The 17,033-nt window shown below is 40.7% G+C and overlaps 1 protein-coding gene across 3 annotated transcripts in view; it reads left to right on the top strand.

Moving 5' to 3' along the window:
* Positions 1 to 3,141: 3,141 nt before the first annotated feature.
* stk38l (serine/threonine kinase 38 like) overlaps positions 3,142 to 17,033 on the top strand; it is a 61,020-nt gene continuing 47,128 nt past the window's right edge. The window contains exons 1-2 of one of the 3 annotated variants that reach the window (XM_062981770.1): positions 3,164 to 3,288; positions 6,524 to 6,609. In XM_062981770.1, the coding sequence (XP_062837840.1) occupies positions 6,594 to 6,609 (16 nt within the window). In that variant the 5' untranslated portion in view covers positions 3,164 to 3,288; positions 6,524 to 6,593. Of the gene's footprint in view, positions 3,294 to 6,523; positions 6,610 to 17,033 lie in introns of all 3 variants that reach the window. The other 2 variants (XM_008111485.3, XM_008111486.3) reach the window with 2 other exon arrangements.

Below are 17,033 nucleotides of genomic sequence, written 5' to 3'. Positions count from 1 at the left end.
GGCTGAATATTAGTAACAATTCCAGATTTACTCAAAATGTTAGGGAAGCCACATCAATATTCTGGCAACTGGATCAGAGGTTTAAAAACAAAATAGCTAAACTAAGTAAACATTTCCAATGTTTATAGTAGTACATAATGTACCTGATATTTATACAATAAAGTTAATCCAGCTTTATACAGCTATTTCAAAAAAAGTTTAAAAGGGGAGGGGGATAGTCTGTCTGGGAGAAAAGGGCATGACCAAAAAATTCTGTGCTAATTTCTATTGGGATATTTTTTGTGCCTGCCATCTGCTGTTCTGGCAGAGCCCACTGAAACTGAACAAGTCAAGCTCCCTGATGCCACACTGTGATTCTTTGTTTCCATTTGCAGCTGGTTTCATTGCCATGTTCTAGGACAAATTTCCAGCCTGTAGCTTATGTCAACCAAGTAATTAAATCTCTGAATACACTACATGGCGATAGAATTTGAGTGCTAGTTGATATAGTAAACATAATATGGGCCCAGGACTTGCTGTCTCCATTTTGATTAACTATTAGCAGTTCAGCAGTGGAACTCGCTGCCTCCTACCGTGGTGGAAGCTCCCTCTTTGGAGACTTTTAAACAGAGGCTGGATGGCCATCTGTCGGGGGTGCTTTGATTGTGCTGTTCCTGCATGGCAGAGAGTTGAACTGGAGGGCCCGTGTGATCTTTTCCAAATCTTATTATTCTATAATAATAATAATAATAATTTTACCCTGCTCCATCTCCTGAAGGACTCGGGGCGGCTTACACTGTGATAAGCCCAGTAATAAATCAATTAAAACCGTAACACAATAAAATCACAGTATAACACCACATCTTACAAAAGTAAAACATAGACAGTAATTCCAATCAGTAGTCAAGCATCATAGGACATGGACCATTTTAAGGGGAAATGGAAGTGTATATTCTTCCGTGACTAGGGATGGGAGTGACTAAAGTGCATGGAATGGCCTAGGTAAAGCGCATGGACAATCAATTATCAGTTACGAGAAGGCACCTGTGAATATCCACATTTTCAGATTCTTCCGGAAGGAATCCAGGGTAGGAGCTAATCTAATATCCTTTGGGAGGGAGTTCCAGAGCCTGGGGGCCACCATCAAGAAGGCCCTCTCTCTCGTCCCCACCAACATGTTTGAGATGGAGGTGGGACCGAGAGGAGGACCTCCCCAGCAGATCTTAGAGCAAATCTTCTGATTCTATGAATAACCTTACTAAATGTTCTTTGACCAGTAGCTGGCCACTTGGAGTGCCTCTGGTGTTGCTGTAAGAAAGTCCTCCGTTGTGCATATGGCAGGGCTCAGACTGCATTGGAATAGGTGGTCTGTGGTTTGCTCTTTTCCACGTTCGCATGTCATGGACTCCACTTTGTGGCCCCATTTCTTAAGGTTGGCTCTGCATCTCCTGGTGCCAGAGTGCAGTCTGTTCAGCACCCTCCAAGTCGCCCAGTTTTCTGTGTGCCCAGGAGGGAGTCTCTCATCCGGTGTCAGCCACTGATTGAGGTTCCGGGTTTTAGCCTGCTACTTTTAGACTCTCGCTTGCTGAGGTGTTCCTGCGAGTGCCTCTGCCGATCTTAGAAAACTATTTCTTGATTTAAGGCGGGACATGAGAGAAGCCTCCCTGCAGGATCGTGACATATCCAGGCATCCCCTGGGCAAGGTCTTTGTAGATGGCCGATTCTCTCACAACAAGAAGTGACTTGCAGCATGCCACCCTGATACTACTACAGTAGAGTCTCACTTATCCAACATAAACGGGCCGGCAGAACATTGGATAAGCGAATATGTTGGATAATAAGGAGAGATGAAGAAAAAGCCTATTGAACATCAAATGTCAGAGTAATAGCAGCGCAGCAGTATTTGGATGGAGTTAGTGAAACGCAGAACGAAGAGACACCCAGAGACTTTGGTAAAACTATATACAAGTTTTACTGTAAGCAGTAATGGTCAAGACCAGGGGTCCCCAAACTTTTTAAACAGGGGGCCAGTTCATGATCCTTTGGACCGTTGGAGGGCCGGACAATTGGAGCAACAACAACAACAATAATAATAAGAGGGTTGGGAGAGACCCTTTGGGCCATTGAGTCCAATCCTCTTCTGCCTTTGTGCACCGAAAGCACAAGCAAAGCACCCCTAACAGATGGCCTCAATGTTAATAATAATAATAATAATAATAATATTGTAAGAGAAGAAGAGACTGCTTGGGTCATTTAGTCCAACCCCCTTCTGCCCTTGTGCCATGGGGGCCGGATAAATAGCTTTGATGGGCCGCATCCAACCCCCGGGCCTTAGTTTGGGGACCCCTGGTCAAGACAAACAGACTTGCAGACAATAGACACATGACTTAACATCTAGGCAGACAGCATTCAACAGAACTGAACTGATGCAATCAGTAATGCACAAACACTTGTGTCTGGACACTCCCCAGTTCCAGCCACACATCAAGGTCATCACAGCTTCTCAGTAATTAACTCTTTACAGACTATAGTACACTCTGGATGATGCAATCAGTATGCAATACAAACCAAGACACAAATTTCATTTAAACACTATCTATACACAAATCCCACATTAACACAAAATAGGTTATGATTTTACAAATTAAGCACCAAAACATGTTATACAACAAAATTGACAGAAAAAGTAGTTCATTACACATTAATACTATGTAGTAATTACTGTATTTACGAATTTAGCACCAAAATATCACAATGCATTGAAAACATTGACTACAAAATGCGTTGGATAATCCAGAACGTTGGATAAGTGAGCCTCTACTGTACTTCTCACTTATGAAGCACAGGCAATTCGTACACAAAGAAAGCGGGGGAAAGACTCCTATAAGGCAGTCAGGAGCAAATGTTTCACCTTTCCTTTCTTCGAGTCTAACATAGTGAAAGAAAAAGACAAAGCGAGAAACATGAGGTAATACTACGCTTCCCGCCAACTCCCCTTCTCTCCTCGAAACACTCAGAAAGACTTCGGCGCGCGCGCTCAGCCCGCCCACTTTATAAGCCTCTACACGTGGGTTCCCCCCTCCCGCCCGTTTGCCCCGCCCCGTTCTTCACAGGAGCCAATCACCAGCGGCGGAGACTCTCTCCTGCTTCCCCTTTCTCGCGCCGGGGCTCCATGCTCTCGCGAGATTGGGTTAGTAAACAGCTCGCCCCCTCAGCCTCCCTCCCCATTCGAGGCACCGGAGAGGGAAGTGGACGGGCGCTTCCAGGCTGGTGTGGAGGGAGCCGGGCGAGCGGGAGAAGCGGCCGGAGGTGAGGTCGGTGGGGACAGAAGGAAGGGGGAGGTGAGGGAGCGGAGACCGCAGGCTCCCTCATGGAGGGAGGGAAGGGCCGGGCCTCAGTGGGGTCATCCTTGTGTCACGCCTCCTGAAGGGAGGTCACCCTCCTGGCCTCACAGCATAGGCACACAGCGGACCAAGCCTGAAGAGAAGGAGGCCCAAGCCAAGGAGAAAAGAGGAAAGAAGAGTCAAGCTTAGTGGGAAAAAAGGAATATCATGTGCAAGGATCATATGGAGAATCCCCACTGCATATTTAGAATTGCATTTTCGCCTCTGGTGCAGGGGGAACAAGGGAGAGGACTGTGTGGAAATAATAGTAATAATAATACTAATAATAGGTACCCTATTGGCAGTGCAGCCTGAATGGCTCAGCTCAGGGAATGGCCTCCTCCTTCTACCTGGTGAAGACAGGAGGGGCTCAAGGGATTGCTCGGAGCCACCCTTCTGCCTCCCAGGGCCAGGGAGATTAGCTGGAAGGCTGCTCCTTGAACCGGTTGTTTCAAAGCCTCCTAACCTGGCAGGAAAGGTTGTTCTTGAACAGGCAGCCGGAGGTGCTTTGCAGTCCCGCACGTGCGCCAAGTCACCTTCAGGTTGGCCCCCAAAGCCTCGTGGCTCAGCAGAATCATTGGGGTCGGGTTTCAAGTGCATGTGCATATTCAAACCCCTGGCGCAGTCTCAAAATACAGAGTTGTGTCAGGGACTGAAATGCTCCACTCTCAATGGGATGTCTTTGATTTGAATTGGACAATCAAAGAGGTATCTGGTTGACTTGTCTGAAAGTCAAGACCTATATGATGTGTGATGATTTTTTTAGTTTAGAGAAGAGATCCCTCATTACGTCTGTATATGCAAATACTGGTTCCAACATCTTGGGTGGGTGGGGGGGGGATCAAAATTACAAACACTTCTGGGCCCAAGCCTTTTGGATAAAGGACACTCAGCCTATAGTATGTCAGTGGCTCTGGGGAATCACAATGACCTTTTCTAGAAATATTTTCAGAGTTTGATTGCATGAGTACATAATACTTTTAATAATAATTTTGGTGAGGATGTATTTGTTCAGGTAATCTGTCGTGCCAACAAAGTTGAGCCCTAAGTATGTTTTGGACTCCCACAGACCACTGAACAAATCTCTGAGGATGCCTGCCATAGATACAGGCGAAATGTCAGGATAGAATGCTACTGGAGCTTGGCCATACAGCCTGGAAAACTCACAGCAACCCTATTTTTCGGACTGCCGATCTTATGGATCATATGTCCATTTGACCGAGAATAAGCCCCAATGAGTTCCATGGGACTTATTTCTAATTGCACCTGGGCCTTTTAAAAAAATAATTTGCCCCCATTTCCCAATTTTTCACAGGTATGAATTGACCTCCTTTCCCCCCTCTGTAAAATCCATTCTTTAAACTCCTTTAAACTTACTGTGGGTATCTTCTTGACCAACATGTTTTGATAGAAAAAGTCAAGTGCACAACACATTTTATTGCACCTTTTATTGCAGTATTTATTATTTTCAATCACAATGCAAATTTACTTCGAAAATGTGTATGTCTGCTATTTTCAGAATTCAAATCTGAAATGGTGATGAGGCAACAAATTCTATAATGCAATGTTTCTTTGAAGTTAATGAATGGTTAATCTGGCTTTCTGATTTGCTCTACAGTTCTGAGAGCCAATTAGAATGGCTAAGAGTACATAACAATAACACAATTTTGAAGAAGTAAAGACACATGTTTGATTATGATGAACTCTTCAGAAGCATAAATTTAACAAAAGAAGTATTTGGATTTTCAGAAAGTTACTTTTTAAATGTTCTAAACCCATTGAACTCAAACTACTTTGTAAATCATGTGGTGATATATTTCCTCTTGTATTTGTTTCATGTAACAGTATAGCTTGCTAAATCAGGTTATATTCTATTTGTTTTTCCCAAATGCCCTGCTTTGATGTAGATTGTAGTTCTGCAAAGTCACTTGCTATAGTTAGACATCAGCATATTTGATGTTCTGCATAGACTGAATAGTATATAGGTTCCTGCAGGATAGATAATATGATATGTGTTCTTTTTTGCTGAGACATCAGCAGAGAACTAAAAATAATTATAAATTTCATTACAAGCTTTTGCACATCTACTGTCATATTCAGTAACCTGCCAGCAAACTTGGCTAAGGCTGGTTAAATATGAAAATATTGTTGTAAGGAGCTTTGTAATTTTTGTGCAGTCATAGTGGCATCTTTATTTAGTAGTGTTTTTACGTTGATGCCACTGTATTTTTTTAGGTAACTTTGATAACGTGGATATGCACTTGTCTCTGACATTTGATGCTATGTTGATGAATTTCCCTGAATGCCTACTTCCTTTAGTAGAAAGAATATCAATATTGTGAAGCAAATAGTGGGACATCTTGTCTTCTTGTTAAGATTTTGGTAATCAGTCCAAAAACAGTGGCATCTTACATGGAATTTGACATGTCAAAAACTTTGCATTATGTAGTGAGGTAGACTGAACAAAACCTACAGTCCAGTGATATGTGTTTGTCTAAAAGTAACATGTGATAGCATACCTCCAACTAAATCTAGTCTGATACTTGTATTTTTACTGTAGTAAATTAGATGATTCTGGAAAGCTTGTAGGCAACGATGGAGACAACAGTCAGTTGCCCTCTTGCAGCTAATATTTTGAAGCATAGAGCCAATGGCTCGAGGAATGTATTTTACTTTTGTGGCAAATAGCCAGAACCAGAACTGTCCTCCACAAAGATATCTGAAAACATTTTAGTGTAATCTAGACCATCATCCCTTCCCCCATAAGCAGATTTTATGAATGTGTATGAGTTTTGGGGGCACAGGTTCAAATACCTTCAAGCAGAAATAATCTCAAAAGTAAATGAGTCTGTATTTAGAAATAGTATTGGAATGAACATGCAAACAAAACCCCATGGCATTAGGCAGTGCACCTAAAATGGATTTTCAACAGAAGTTGAAACCACTTCACACAGTTTCTGAAAGGAGGAGATTATTCTGTTTCCTTAAAGTACTGCTTCCTATGTTAAACTATTTTTCTGTTCTCAAAGTTTAGTATCTCTGCCATTCATGACCACTTTCTTTATGTTCTGTCTGTCAAGAGAAGGCGTGATAATGTTTTTCCTGGGGATGGATAATGTCATTGTGTGATCATAACAACTGTTTGTCCCCCTTTCTTTTAGATTAGGGATTGTCTGCTTTTGTCTTCTCCATGGCCACTCTTGTCTGTAGAAGCAGTTGTCCAAGGAGCAAATGGATGGTCAGCTTTGTAAGTAAGGCAGCACCCCCTGTCAGTAAGACTACATCAGTCATGTAGCGTGTGTGCTCAAATACATCATACAAAACCTAAAATAGGTGTTTTTTTTCAGAATTAATGAAACTCATAGGTGACTACATTAGTGACTGCTGTTGCTTTTTGATAAAAATGGGAGACATATAAAACTTCTTTGTATCAAGATCTGGCTTGCAGCTTTTGAATTCAGCTATTTGTACTGTAGGTTAAACTTTCTGAGTTGATTCTTCACAGTAGCTTGGTTTAATGTTTGTAAGGAATTTATAAACTTTTTTCAGATCTATGGATTAAGATTGTGGTGTATAATATTGAAGTTGATTGTTGTGTGTCTGCTCCCCCCCCCCCCCCCGTTTTATTCTCTTAATGGACATATTTTTATATTCTCTCAAATGCAATGAGAGGAATTAAAATTTTGAAACAGTTTGATCTGAAAGTATATTCTGAGAGATATGTAGCAAGTTTATCTGTTAGGACAATAAAAGAATTACGTTAAATGCCATTTTATTAACTCTGATATGAAAAGTAAACTGGCATTATGTAGTAAATTGCTCAGTTTTGTTGATCTTGTGAAGGCTTTTCATATCTTGGGTAATGATGGTAGGCATAAATCAAACATCCTATTGAAAATAAACTTGATTCATCTTTTCTCACTTCCTTTTCATTTGATTTAGGTATTTAAAGATTTGCTATCATCTATAATTGCATTATTGTGTTCTTCGGAGTATGAGTACTCTAAACAAACAGCATTACTAAAGTTGAATTGCCTAAGAAACATTTTATCTCATGTTGATCTGAAAAAAGTGTGCTAAGTTAATCTAAAAATCTGTTGGCTGTACATGATAAAGTTGAAAAGTCAATTTCCCTTTTAAAAATTATATTGGTTTTTTGGGCAGGGGAAATAATGAAGAACTGGGTCATGATTGATTGTCCCTGCCATTTTGCATTTTGGTTCTCTAAATTTTGGCCTTGTGTTTGAGGAGTGTAGGGAGGAGTTGGCCTTTCCCAGAGGAAGAGTATCAGTTTGGATGGTTCCCAACCTTTGGTCTTTCAAGATTTTTTGAACTTCCAACTCCCAGAAATTTCAGTCATCTTACCAGCTGCTAGAAATTCTGGAAACTAAGGTCCAGAACACTTGGAGAACCAAAGGTTGGGAACCTCTGGTTTAGATGATCTTACCCAACTAAGCAAATGCTATATTTCATCGCACAATAGTCACCATCATATAATAATCACATCCCAAGCTTTTTGGTCCCGGTTTTGGTATTTTCAAATTCCACATATAATAGTCACACCCTTAATTTACTGGTAGGCAGCTTCCCTATAGTAAACACCCACCCACTCGCCTGCCTGCCCACCCACCCGCTTGATTCACTCGTCTGTCCGTTCGAACAACCATCTATCCACTGCATTCAAGTGGCATTTTTGGAAGGGGGTGGGTGTCTGGAATGAGTGTTTGTGGGCAAGTGAGAGAGTGCATGGGGTTGTGAGTGAGTGAAGCAGGCAGGTGTGTCTTTGGGCAGAATGATGGGCGAGTGAGTGAGTGATGCACCCTTGCTCAAAGTGATTGGCAAGCAGTAAAGCTCTTTAGGGTAAGGCAGAAAGACATTTGGAATGAATGCTGAAGTGTCTATATCGCTGAGGTTGTCTTCCTACACAGAACTGCTGACCATGAATCAGGGTAAATTCGTATGGAGGTTACTTAGCACAGTTCTGATTGAGAGTCTTTGTTTTTACTGAGGAGCATGGAAACAGAGCTTCAGAAAAGCAGTTTTCTGTAAATGAGAGGTTCCTGTATGACTGGCAAAAAGTGAAAGACAAGTTAGAGAAAACCACCCTTATTCAGTGCATTTAGAGGTCCCAAATCAAGCAAGTTTTCACAAATTGATGAGGAAATATTTGTGTATGTTATGGAGATGCATGACAGTGGTAGTGTATCCTATGAAATATTGCAGATGAAAGCACAGGAGGTATTCTGCAAACAAAACATTCCCCCAACTCAATTTAAGGCAAGTCGTTTATGCAACGACACAACCTGTCTGTACAAAGGAGAATCACTATATGCCAAAACCTGCCAGCTGATTACACCAAGAAGGTGGCAAGCTTTCATTGCTTTATCTTGTGTATGCACAAGGAACACCATATTCCTTTTCTCTAATTGGTAAAGCTGACCAGACTGCTGTGTTCTTTGATATGCCCCACAACAGCACTGTTGCACTGAAAGGATTATCTAGTGTCACCATGAGAACCAGTGGTCATGAGGAATTGTGGTGCACCTGCATGCTTGACATTACAGCTGATGAAGGAAGTTACCGGTTTACATCATTTTAAAGAGGAAAATCCTTGTAGGATTCATGTACAGCTGCACATGGTTCAGCAAACCATTGGCTGAATTTAGAACTTATGGTGGATTGGCTTAAAACTGTGTGGAATAGAATACCAGGTGTGCTACAGAAACAGCCAGCTACTAGTTTTGTACAGTTTCTGAAGTCACATTGTCAAGGAAGTGAAAGAACTTCTCCTTGACAATAAGATACAAACGGCAGTGAGTTTTTCTTGCAGCCAGTGGATGTATTGTTGAACAAGTCCTTTAAAGACCACTTGCACCTTTGATAAGTGATGTTCAACAATTGACACCCACTGGAAATGTGAAGTGCCTGTCCTTAGAATTGATGTGCACATGAGTAATTAAGAGTTGGGATCTTATCACAAAGTGCATTGTTGTAAAAAAGCTTTCAAAAAACTGACATTTCTAATGCACTGGATGGAGCAGATGATGCGTTGTGGGAGAGTGATGAGGAGGAAAAAACATCTGTTGTGAGCAGTGCTGAGGACAGCGTATCAGATACAGTAATGAGAGTAGTGCAGAGTCTTCTGACAAGGAAGATTAAAATGTTTAACTATATAAACTTGTTTTTTGGACATTCTTGTATTTGTGCTCAAGTTGTATTCATCATTTTATTATGCTATGATAAGATATTATTTGAATTGGGAACAGAAATCCATTAAGTATCTATGAAACATAATAATCTAACTTTCTGTGAGAAATCCTCAGAATGGTTCACATCTATACACATAAGTGAAAAATGTGCATTTGTGTATGTGGCGGAGGTGTTCACTTATACAGACAGCCTCCCACCTCCACAAACAGCTATAGTTCCCACTGAGCAGGAGATACCAATGGTCCCCCCTCCATTGGCATGCAGGTTATAGTGATCGTGCTGAACATGTAGCCCAAACCCTGCCAATGTCCTCCACAAACACCATTATGCCTCCCACCCAAGTGAAGGCTTTCATGTAGGAACAGTTTAATCCTAGACATTCTGTTTTTCCTCCAGAATGGATATCCCAGGGTTCCTTAATTTGCATGACCCTGCCCACTGCCTCTTTCTTAAACCTTTCCTACTCTTCGATGACACACAACAAACAAGAATTGATCAGCAATTCAACATACTATGAAGAGAGGTTTGGGCAGAATTCATCATGATTTATAGGAGTTGTAAAGACTGGGATGTATAGTTCTCCTGCATTCTAACAGCACTCTGAACCCCACCAATGATGGACCTAGAACTAACTTGGCACTCAGACCAAACATGGCCAAATTTTCATACTGGCGAGGTTTGAGGGTGATTGACTTCAACATCCAGGAGTTATAGTTCACCCATATTCAGAGAACACGGAACCCATGTGATGACAGCTCTAGACCAAACTTGGCACACAGACCCAACACTGCCAACTTGGTAATCACACCTTGGCATCAGAGAGTTATAGTTCACCTGTATTCAGAGAACACTGAATCCAGCAAGTGATGGGACCAAACTTGGCACACAGATCCAACATAGTCCATTATGCATACAGGGAGGGTTGACCTAAGATTTTTGGAAATTGTCGTTCACCCACATCCTTATGCATTTCCTAATGGGAGCATTCATAAAAAACAAAAAGCCTGAGTTTTCCCCCTAAGAAATAGCATAACATAACCAAACTAATACTATCTCACATCAAAAACAAACAAGGTCCTTTTCAAAGAACCTGGGTATTACTGGGTACCCAAGCTAGTAAACTGTGAAGTGAAGTTGTAGGTGCATCAGCATTTGAGTGAATGTTTTCAAATCATGCACTCTTGTGTCTCTGTTAACGTTTTGGTATTGCATTTTTAAAAGGCAAGAACTGAAGGCAAAAGCCAAACAAAAGTATGACATTGCCAAGCCTTCATGGCCTATTGAGTATCTAGGGCTTCTTATTTTGTGCAAATACTGCATATGGAGCAATTTGCATATGGAGGTACTGTAAAGTGTTTTTGATGGTTCTAACTGTTTTAGAACCCCGGTGGCGAAGTGTGTTAAACCACTGAGCTGCTGAACTTGCAGACCGAAAGGTCCCAGGTTCAAATCCCGGGAGCGGAGTGAGCGCCCGCTGTTGCTCCAGCTTCTGCCAACCTAGCAGTTCGAAAACATGCCATTGTTAGTAGATCAATAGATACCGCTCCAGTGGGAAAGTAACGGCGCTCCATGCAGTCATGCCGGCCACATGACCTTGGAGGTGTCTACGGACAACACCGGCTCTTCGGCTTAGAAATAGAGAATGAGCACCAACCCCCAGAGTCAGACATGACTGGACTTCACATCAGGGGAAACCTTTACCTTTAACTGTTTTTAATATTTTCAGTGTTTAATGTTTATATGCTTTTTGGTTTTAAATTATATATTGTATTGTTTTTAGTGTTAGTCGCTTTGGGTCTCTTTTTGGAAAGATAAGGCGGGATAAATAAATACAAGAATGCTCTTGATATTAAGACATAAAGTGGCCAATATAGCAAGTAGTTTGACTTTGAAAAGTGGATAGTGTAGTCATGTGTGTCCAAGTGAACTTATGCTCCGCCATATAATGGGACCTTGAGGTGGAAATGAATTTGTAGCCATGGCTCCCAGTATTCACTCTGGCACAGCAAGGGATGTGGATGAATAATGCAGGTAGTCCCCAAGTTACGAATAAGATAAATTGTAGGTTTGTTCTTAAGTTGAATTTGTATGTAAGTTGGAAAAGGTACATTTTAAAGTGTAACTCCACGTATATATCGTGTGTGTGTGTGTACACATGCATGCTTTGGATAGCACCTCTGTGGTGTTTGTTTTGCTGTCTCTGCCCCTGTTTCGTAGATTTCATTTCACTTTCTGTCCCTTTGATAATTGGATATTGAAAAAAATTGGCTTCTTGTGGAAACAAGGATTGGTGATAAAGCTTTGGTTGGGACACCTTTTCTCCCTAGTAACTCTTAAAGGAGTGACTTTCCCTTCCTAGGGGAAGATTCGTCTCACTTCCTGTTGTAAGTCGGATGTTTGTAACTTGGGGACTGTCCGTATGTTGCTGAATGGACATGTGCATCATACTCTCATTGTGATGATCCACTTGCCAGCTGGCTATATCCTTTCATGCATATGTGCATGTGCATACCATCTGGTACCACTAATGATTACACAAACTCAATTACTGACTTTCACCTAGAACTGAACTATTGTCCCAGGATTGAAATATCATTGAAAGTAAGTATTTCATTGTTTAAACACTAGCCTGGAAAATGTGATCAGGCATTTTTCAGAGCAAATTATTTCACTATAATGACCAGTTTGGTTAGAATTGCAGCCTAATAAATACTAAATACATTATAATATTCTAAAGTAGCCATCCTCACACACCCTTCCCTATATGTGGTGGGCTACAAATCTCATCAAGCTCGTAAAGTCTTGCCATTGGTTAGGTAGATCTGAATTGTAGCACAACGCTTTTATAGGCTCTGACGTTGGAGAGGGATGCTCTATATTAAGATGATCTTCTGTTGAGTCAGATTATTTTGATGTCCAATGAATCAGTGTGAGTCATTGTGACTCTGTTATATACAGTTCTCCTGTATCAATAGCTCATTAGGTTGACCATCAGAGTTTGAGCATCTCTGGGACATAGTTTATAATATGTGAAACATGAATAAAAATGATCCTACTTAACAGAACTTTTGGGAGAAGAAACGTGTATTTTGTATTGCACTTTGCAAGTCAAAAGTGTCATATCATGGTAGTCTCATCTTTAATGCAGTTTTGACCAAGAATTGGGGTGAACTTACAGACATGCTAGAATATTTTTCACTCCATTGTTCACTTTATGTGATAATACCAGAAGAAGCTGCATTGTATATTTCCATGTAGTCTATTCAATTTCTCTCCATAGTAGTGATTAGAAAAAGACCCCTGGAGCCATGAGAGTGAGTTATAAAGAAGGAAAAATTGTGTATGCCTTACCCCTAGTTTGTGGAAATGCTTTTTTACATTTCAGATTCTTTGGATTCTGACAGCTTATTTTGGAAAAATTTGTATTCTTTAGAAAGGACTGAGTATTTGGCCTATCAAAGCAAGTCATAGGCTGCTTAACTTTGATTGCAAGAGTGAACTTACTTTAAATTAGGTGTCACTGATGAAAAGACATAATTGCAGAGTTTGATTCAATATTGCTTAAAAGTAAACCTCGTGAACTTCTGTCTTTACAGGTTAGCTTATTTCCTGCCTGCTTCATTTTTGTTGGTTTCCCATGTTCTACTTTATTCCATTTAATATTATCAAGATGGAGACAGGTTTATTGAACTATGTTGCTGACCGTTTATATTTTTATCCTTGTCCAAGAATTGAGTGATAACTCAATCTAAAAGGCGATGAACTACTCACAGAAAGCTTAGAAAGAACTGAAATTGAGGAAGTGTTCTTGTCTCTATGCCGCAAGGGTATCAGAAGTCTAAAAACAGTAGTCATCGTAACAAATTCTAACCAGATGCAAGCACCAGTGTGAAACCTCTAGCCTTGTGGTTGTTCTTGTTTGTAGTATGTGGAGGTAATCCTTATGTTGGGCTCTATCTGCTCCTTGCACTTCACAGACAGGGCTTCTCTTATGTTAGTCATCCTTCCGCCCTAAGAGAGAGAGCTAATCCTACCTTCCCAGTAATAATCAAAAATCTTTATTTTCCACTTTTCTCCCACATTGGGTATCTAAAGCGGATTTCAACTTGTTAAAATGCAGTACAAAGTCAAACAACTCTGCTTAAATCAGAACAAGGCTGTTAGGACTCAGAGCTTTCCTTGCCAAGCAGCTAATTAGGTAAACTGGACATTCCTCACCTTCCTTTTCCTTATTCACTTCCTCATGCCTTCTTGGTCTTCCTTCTCCTCCCCCATCACAACCAGCTATGTCTTGTTTATGCATATACCAAATACATGCAAGACTGACACTGACAGCAATAAAATATAGATTAAAATTCAGTTTAAAATTGACTGGGTAGGCTTGCTGGAAGAAATACGTCTTCAGTTGTTCCTTGAATTCTGACAGCTGATTTACCTGTTGGATCTATTCTGGCACATCAGCCTGGGTGAGTGTTTCATCAGGTTCTAGCTGGCTAAAGTAGATGCCCTCTAGAAAACCGGAGTGTCCAGAGTGGATTGTATGGAGAAGGAAATCCTCTAAGTAACATGGACCCAAACCACGTAGGGCTTTAAAAGTCAACCGCAAAACTTTGTACTTTGCTTTGAAACTACTTGGTTATTTATTTCGTGTCAAAAGCATTGTACATTTCAAATAATGGAAATAAAAAAAAAATTAAAAAAAGAAATCACAAGCAACTAAATAGTTTTGGACCAAAAGCGGGCGACAGCAACCGCATTGTCTGTAGCTTTAAACAACTCTTCCTCCATACATGAGGCAGGGCATTGTGGGCAAGCATACATATGCTGAGTTGTTTGTTCAGCTCCACAGTCGCACAAGGTGGAGGATTCCTCCAGGTAGTGCCACCTTGCCAAGTTGTCTTTTGATCTGCCCACTCCGCTTCTGAGTCTGTTCAGGGACTTCCAAGTTGCCCATTCTTGGTTTGCCCCTGGAGGAAGACCCTCTTGGGTGGCCATCCAGTTAGAATTGCCAGGTTTAGCTGCCCAGAGAGACACCCTTGCTGCTGCTGGAGGAACATCAAGAGGAGTGGTGGTTCTCATGAAGCCCTTCCTTGATTTGAGTCTGGTGGGAGGAGGCTGATAGTCATGCAGTGGGTGGCTTTCACAATGTTCGACCTTTTTTCTCTCACCATTAGCAGCAACTTCCCGTCGCACGTCAGGAGGGGCAATGCCAGCTAACTTGTAGAGTTTATCAACAGGTGTAGGTTTAAGGCATCCTGTGATGATTCTGCATGTTTCATTCAGTGCTATGTCCACCTGCTTTGCAACTACTTGGTAACCAATAGAGTGACTGAAACATGGACAGCCTAATTTAGGGTTAAATCTAGGAGGGCTTATTGACTTGCAATATCGAGATCAGAAGACAAGAAAAGTACAATAGCTGTAAATATATTTAATACAAATTTAGCATGGAAAATTTAAAATAATTTATGTATAAATAATTGAGATTGTACAAAAATTAAATATCTGTTTTGTCAATGTGATTGACTCATTTTATTCAGTTCACAGATGTATGTGACTTGTCATTAGTGCTTCCCCTTTTCTTTACTAAATTTCTTTCCCCAGGATCTTCACAATGTAATATCTTTTATTTAAGCTGTTAATTATAACAGTTGAAAGGAAGAAGCTGTCCCAACATAGGTAGCAACAAAGACCAGGCTGTGGCGCAGGCTGGAAAGCAAGCCAGCTGCAACAAATCAACAAATCACTCTGACCAAGAGGTCATGAGTTCGAGGCCAGCCCGGTGCCTGCGTCTTGTCTCTGTCTCTGTTCTATGTCATGGCATTGAATGTTTGCCTTTATGTGTGCAATGTGATCCACCCTGAGTCCCCCTTCAGGATGAGAAGGGCGGAATATAAATGCTGCAAATAAATAAATAAATAGCAATGGTTTATTCATCAGCTTAGAGCATAGTAATCACAAGTGAAATCATAGATCTGTCTGTTTTACCTATTAGGCAGATGTGGATCTGTAAGGTATCCCTGGACCACAACTCACGAAGTCTCTTGGTGTTGCCTGTGCTGACTTAGCCCCCTTCCACACAACTGAATAAAATCACACATCTGCTTTGAAATGGAATATATGGCAATGTGAACACAGATAACTCAGTTCAAAGCCGATATTGTGGGATTTTCTGCCTTGATATTCTGGGTTATAGAACTGCATAGAAGGGCCCTAAGGCTAAAGAAAGTAACTCAATATCTGGAGGGCCATCATTTCGTGCCTTGATCTAAACCCCAGGTCCTCAGTCTTTTTAAGCAGAGTCCCGGTTCACTGTCCCCTCCGACTGTTGGGAGGCAGACTATAGTTTGAAAAAAATATGAACAAATTCCTATACATACTTCACATAACTTATTTGTAGCACAAAAACATGAAAGAACAATACAGTATATAAAATGAAGAACAATTTAAATCAACATAAACTTACCATTGTTTCAATGGGAAGTGTGGGCTGGCTTTTGACTGATGAAATAGTCAAGTAAATTAGGTTTGTTGTTATTGTGTGCCTTCAAATCGTTTTAGACTTAGGTCAACCCTAAGTGTAAAATTTTTGGCTGGGTAGAGGAATGATCTTGGAGGGCCTCATCTATCTCGCAGGCCTTGGTTTAGGGACCCCTGGTCTAAACTGAGCATGCCTCTCCTAAATTCTTAATGGAAGGCTTTCTAATCTATCTGGAAATGTTAAGGATCAAAATTGGGTTGTTTTGCATGGTTTGACACTGGATAGCTTGATTTTTTTTCCTCAAGGAAAGCTACGAAAGATTATCAAAATTCACTGTCATAAATTTATCCATTACATTTGTGTCCTGCTTTTCTACCAATGGTGCCATTCATATAGTGGCTTAGCACGCTGGTATACTTGCACATCATAACAATAATGAAAAGTCTTGTGCAATTATTTTTGGTTTTGTGAGTTAATGCCAAAGTACAGCTTTTGAAAGAGTACAAATTCTACTGTTTTTTCTTATCCTTAACCCTTGCCAGCTTCCTGAACTATGAGATGACTGATTTCAGTTTCATGGTCGTTGGTCACTTTTACACCTGTGGGTTTTCTAAGTTCTTTTAGCAGACAAGGCAGGGCTCGATTTTACTGGAAATGCTATTTTAAGGCACTTATTTCCCGCCCTTTAGTCATAAAACAATCTTGCCAAGGTACTGCATAGTAATGGGCTTCAATAAAAACAATTCCATATGATGATGACGCTTCTGTCTAGAGCAATTGAACTTTTAGTTTGGGTGCAGTTTCCTTGAATTCAAGGGCGTTAATCATGTCAACAAAGCACCTGACTTGTAAGATAAAATCAGAGACTCAAACCACTTTTGTTTTATTCACTACCATTAATTAATATTTAAGCATATGTTTTATTTTCATTTATAGTTCTTGTTTGCTGCAGATAATACAGTGCACTTGCTTAGATCAGA

This window comes from Anolis carolinensis, chromosome 5, assembly GCF_035594765.1.
Source record: "Anolis carolinensis isolate JA03-04 chromosome 5, rAnoCar3.1.pri, whole genome shotgun sequence".
NCBI classification, from domain to species: domain Eukaryota; kingdom Metazoa; phylum Chordata; class Lepidosauria; order Squamata; family Dactyloidae; genus Anolis; species Anolis carolinensis.
This window is presented reverse-complemented; position numbering and strand designations above follow the sequence as displayed.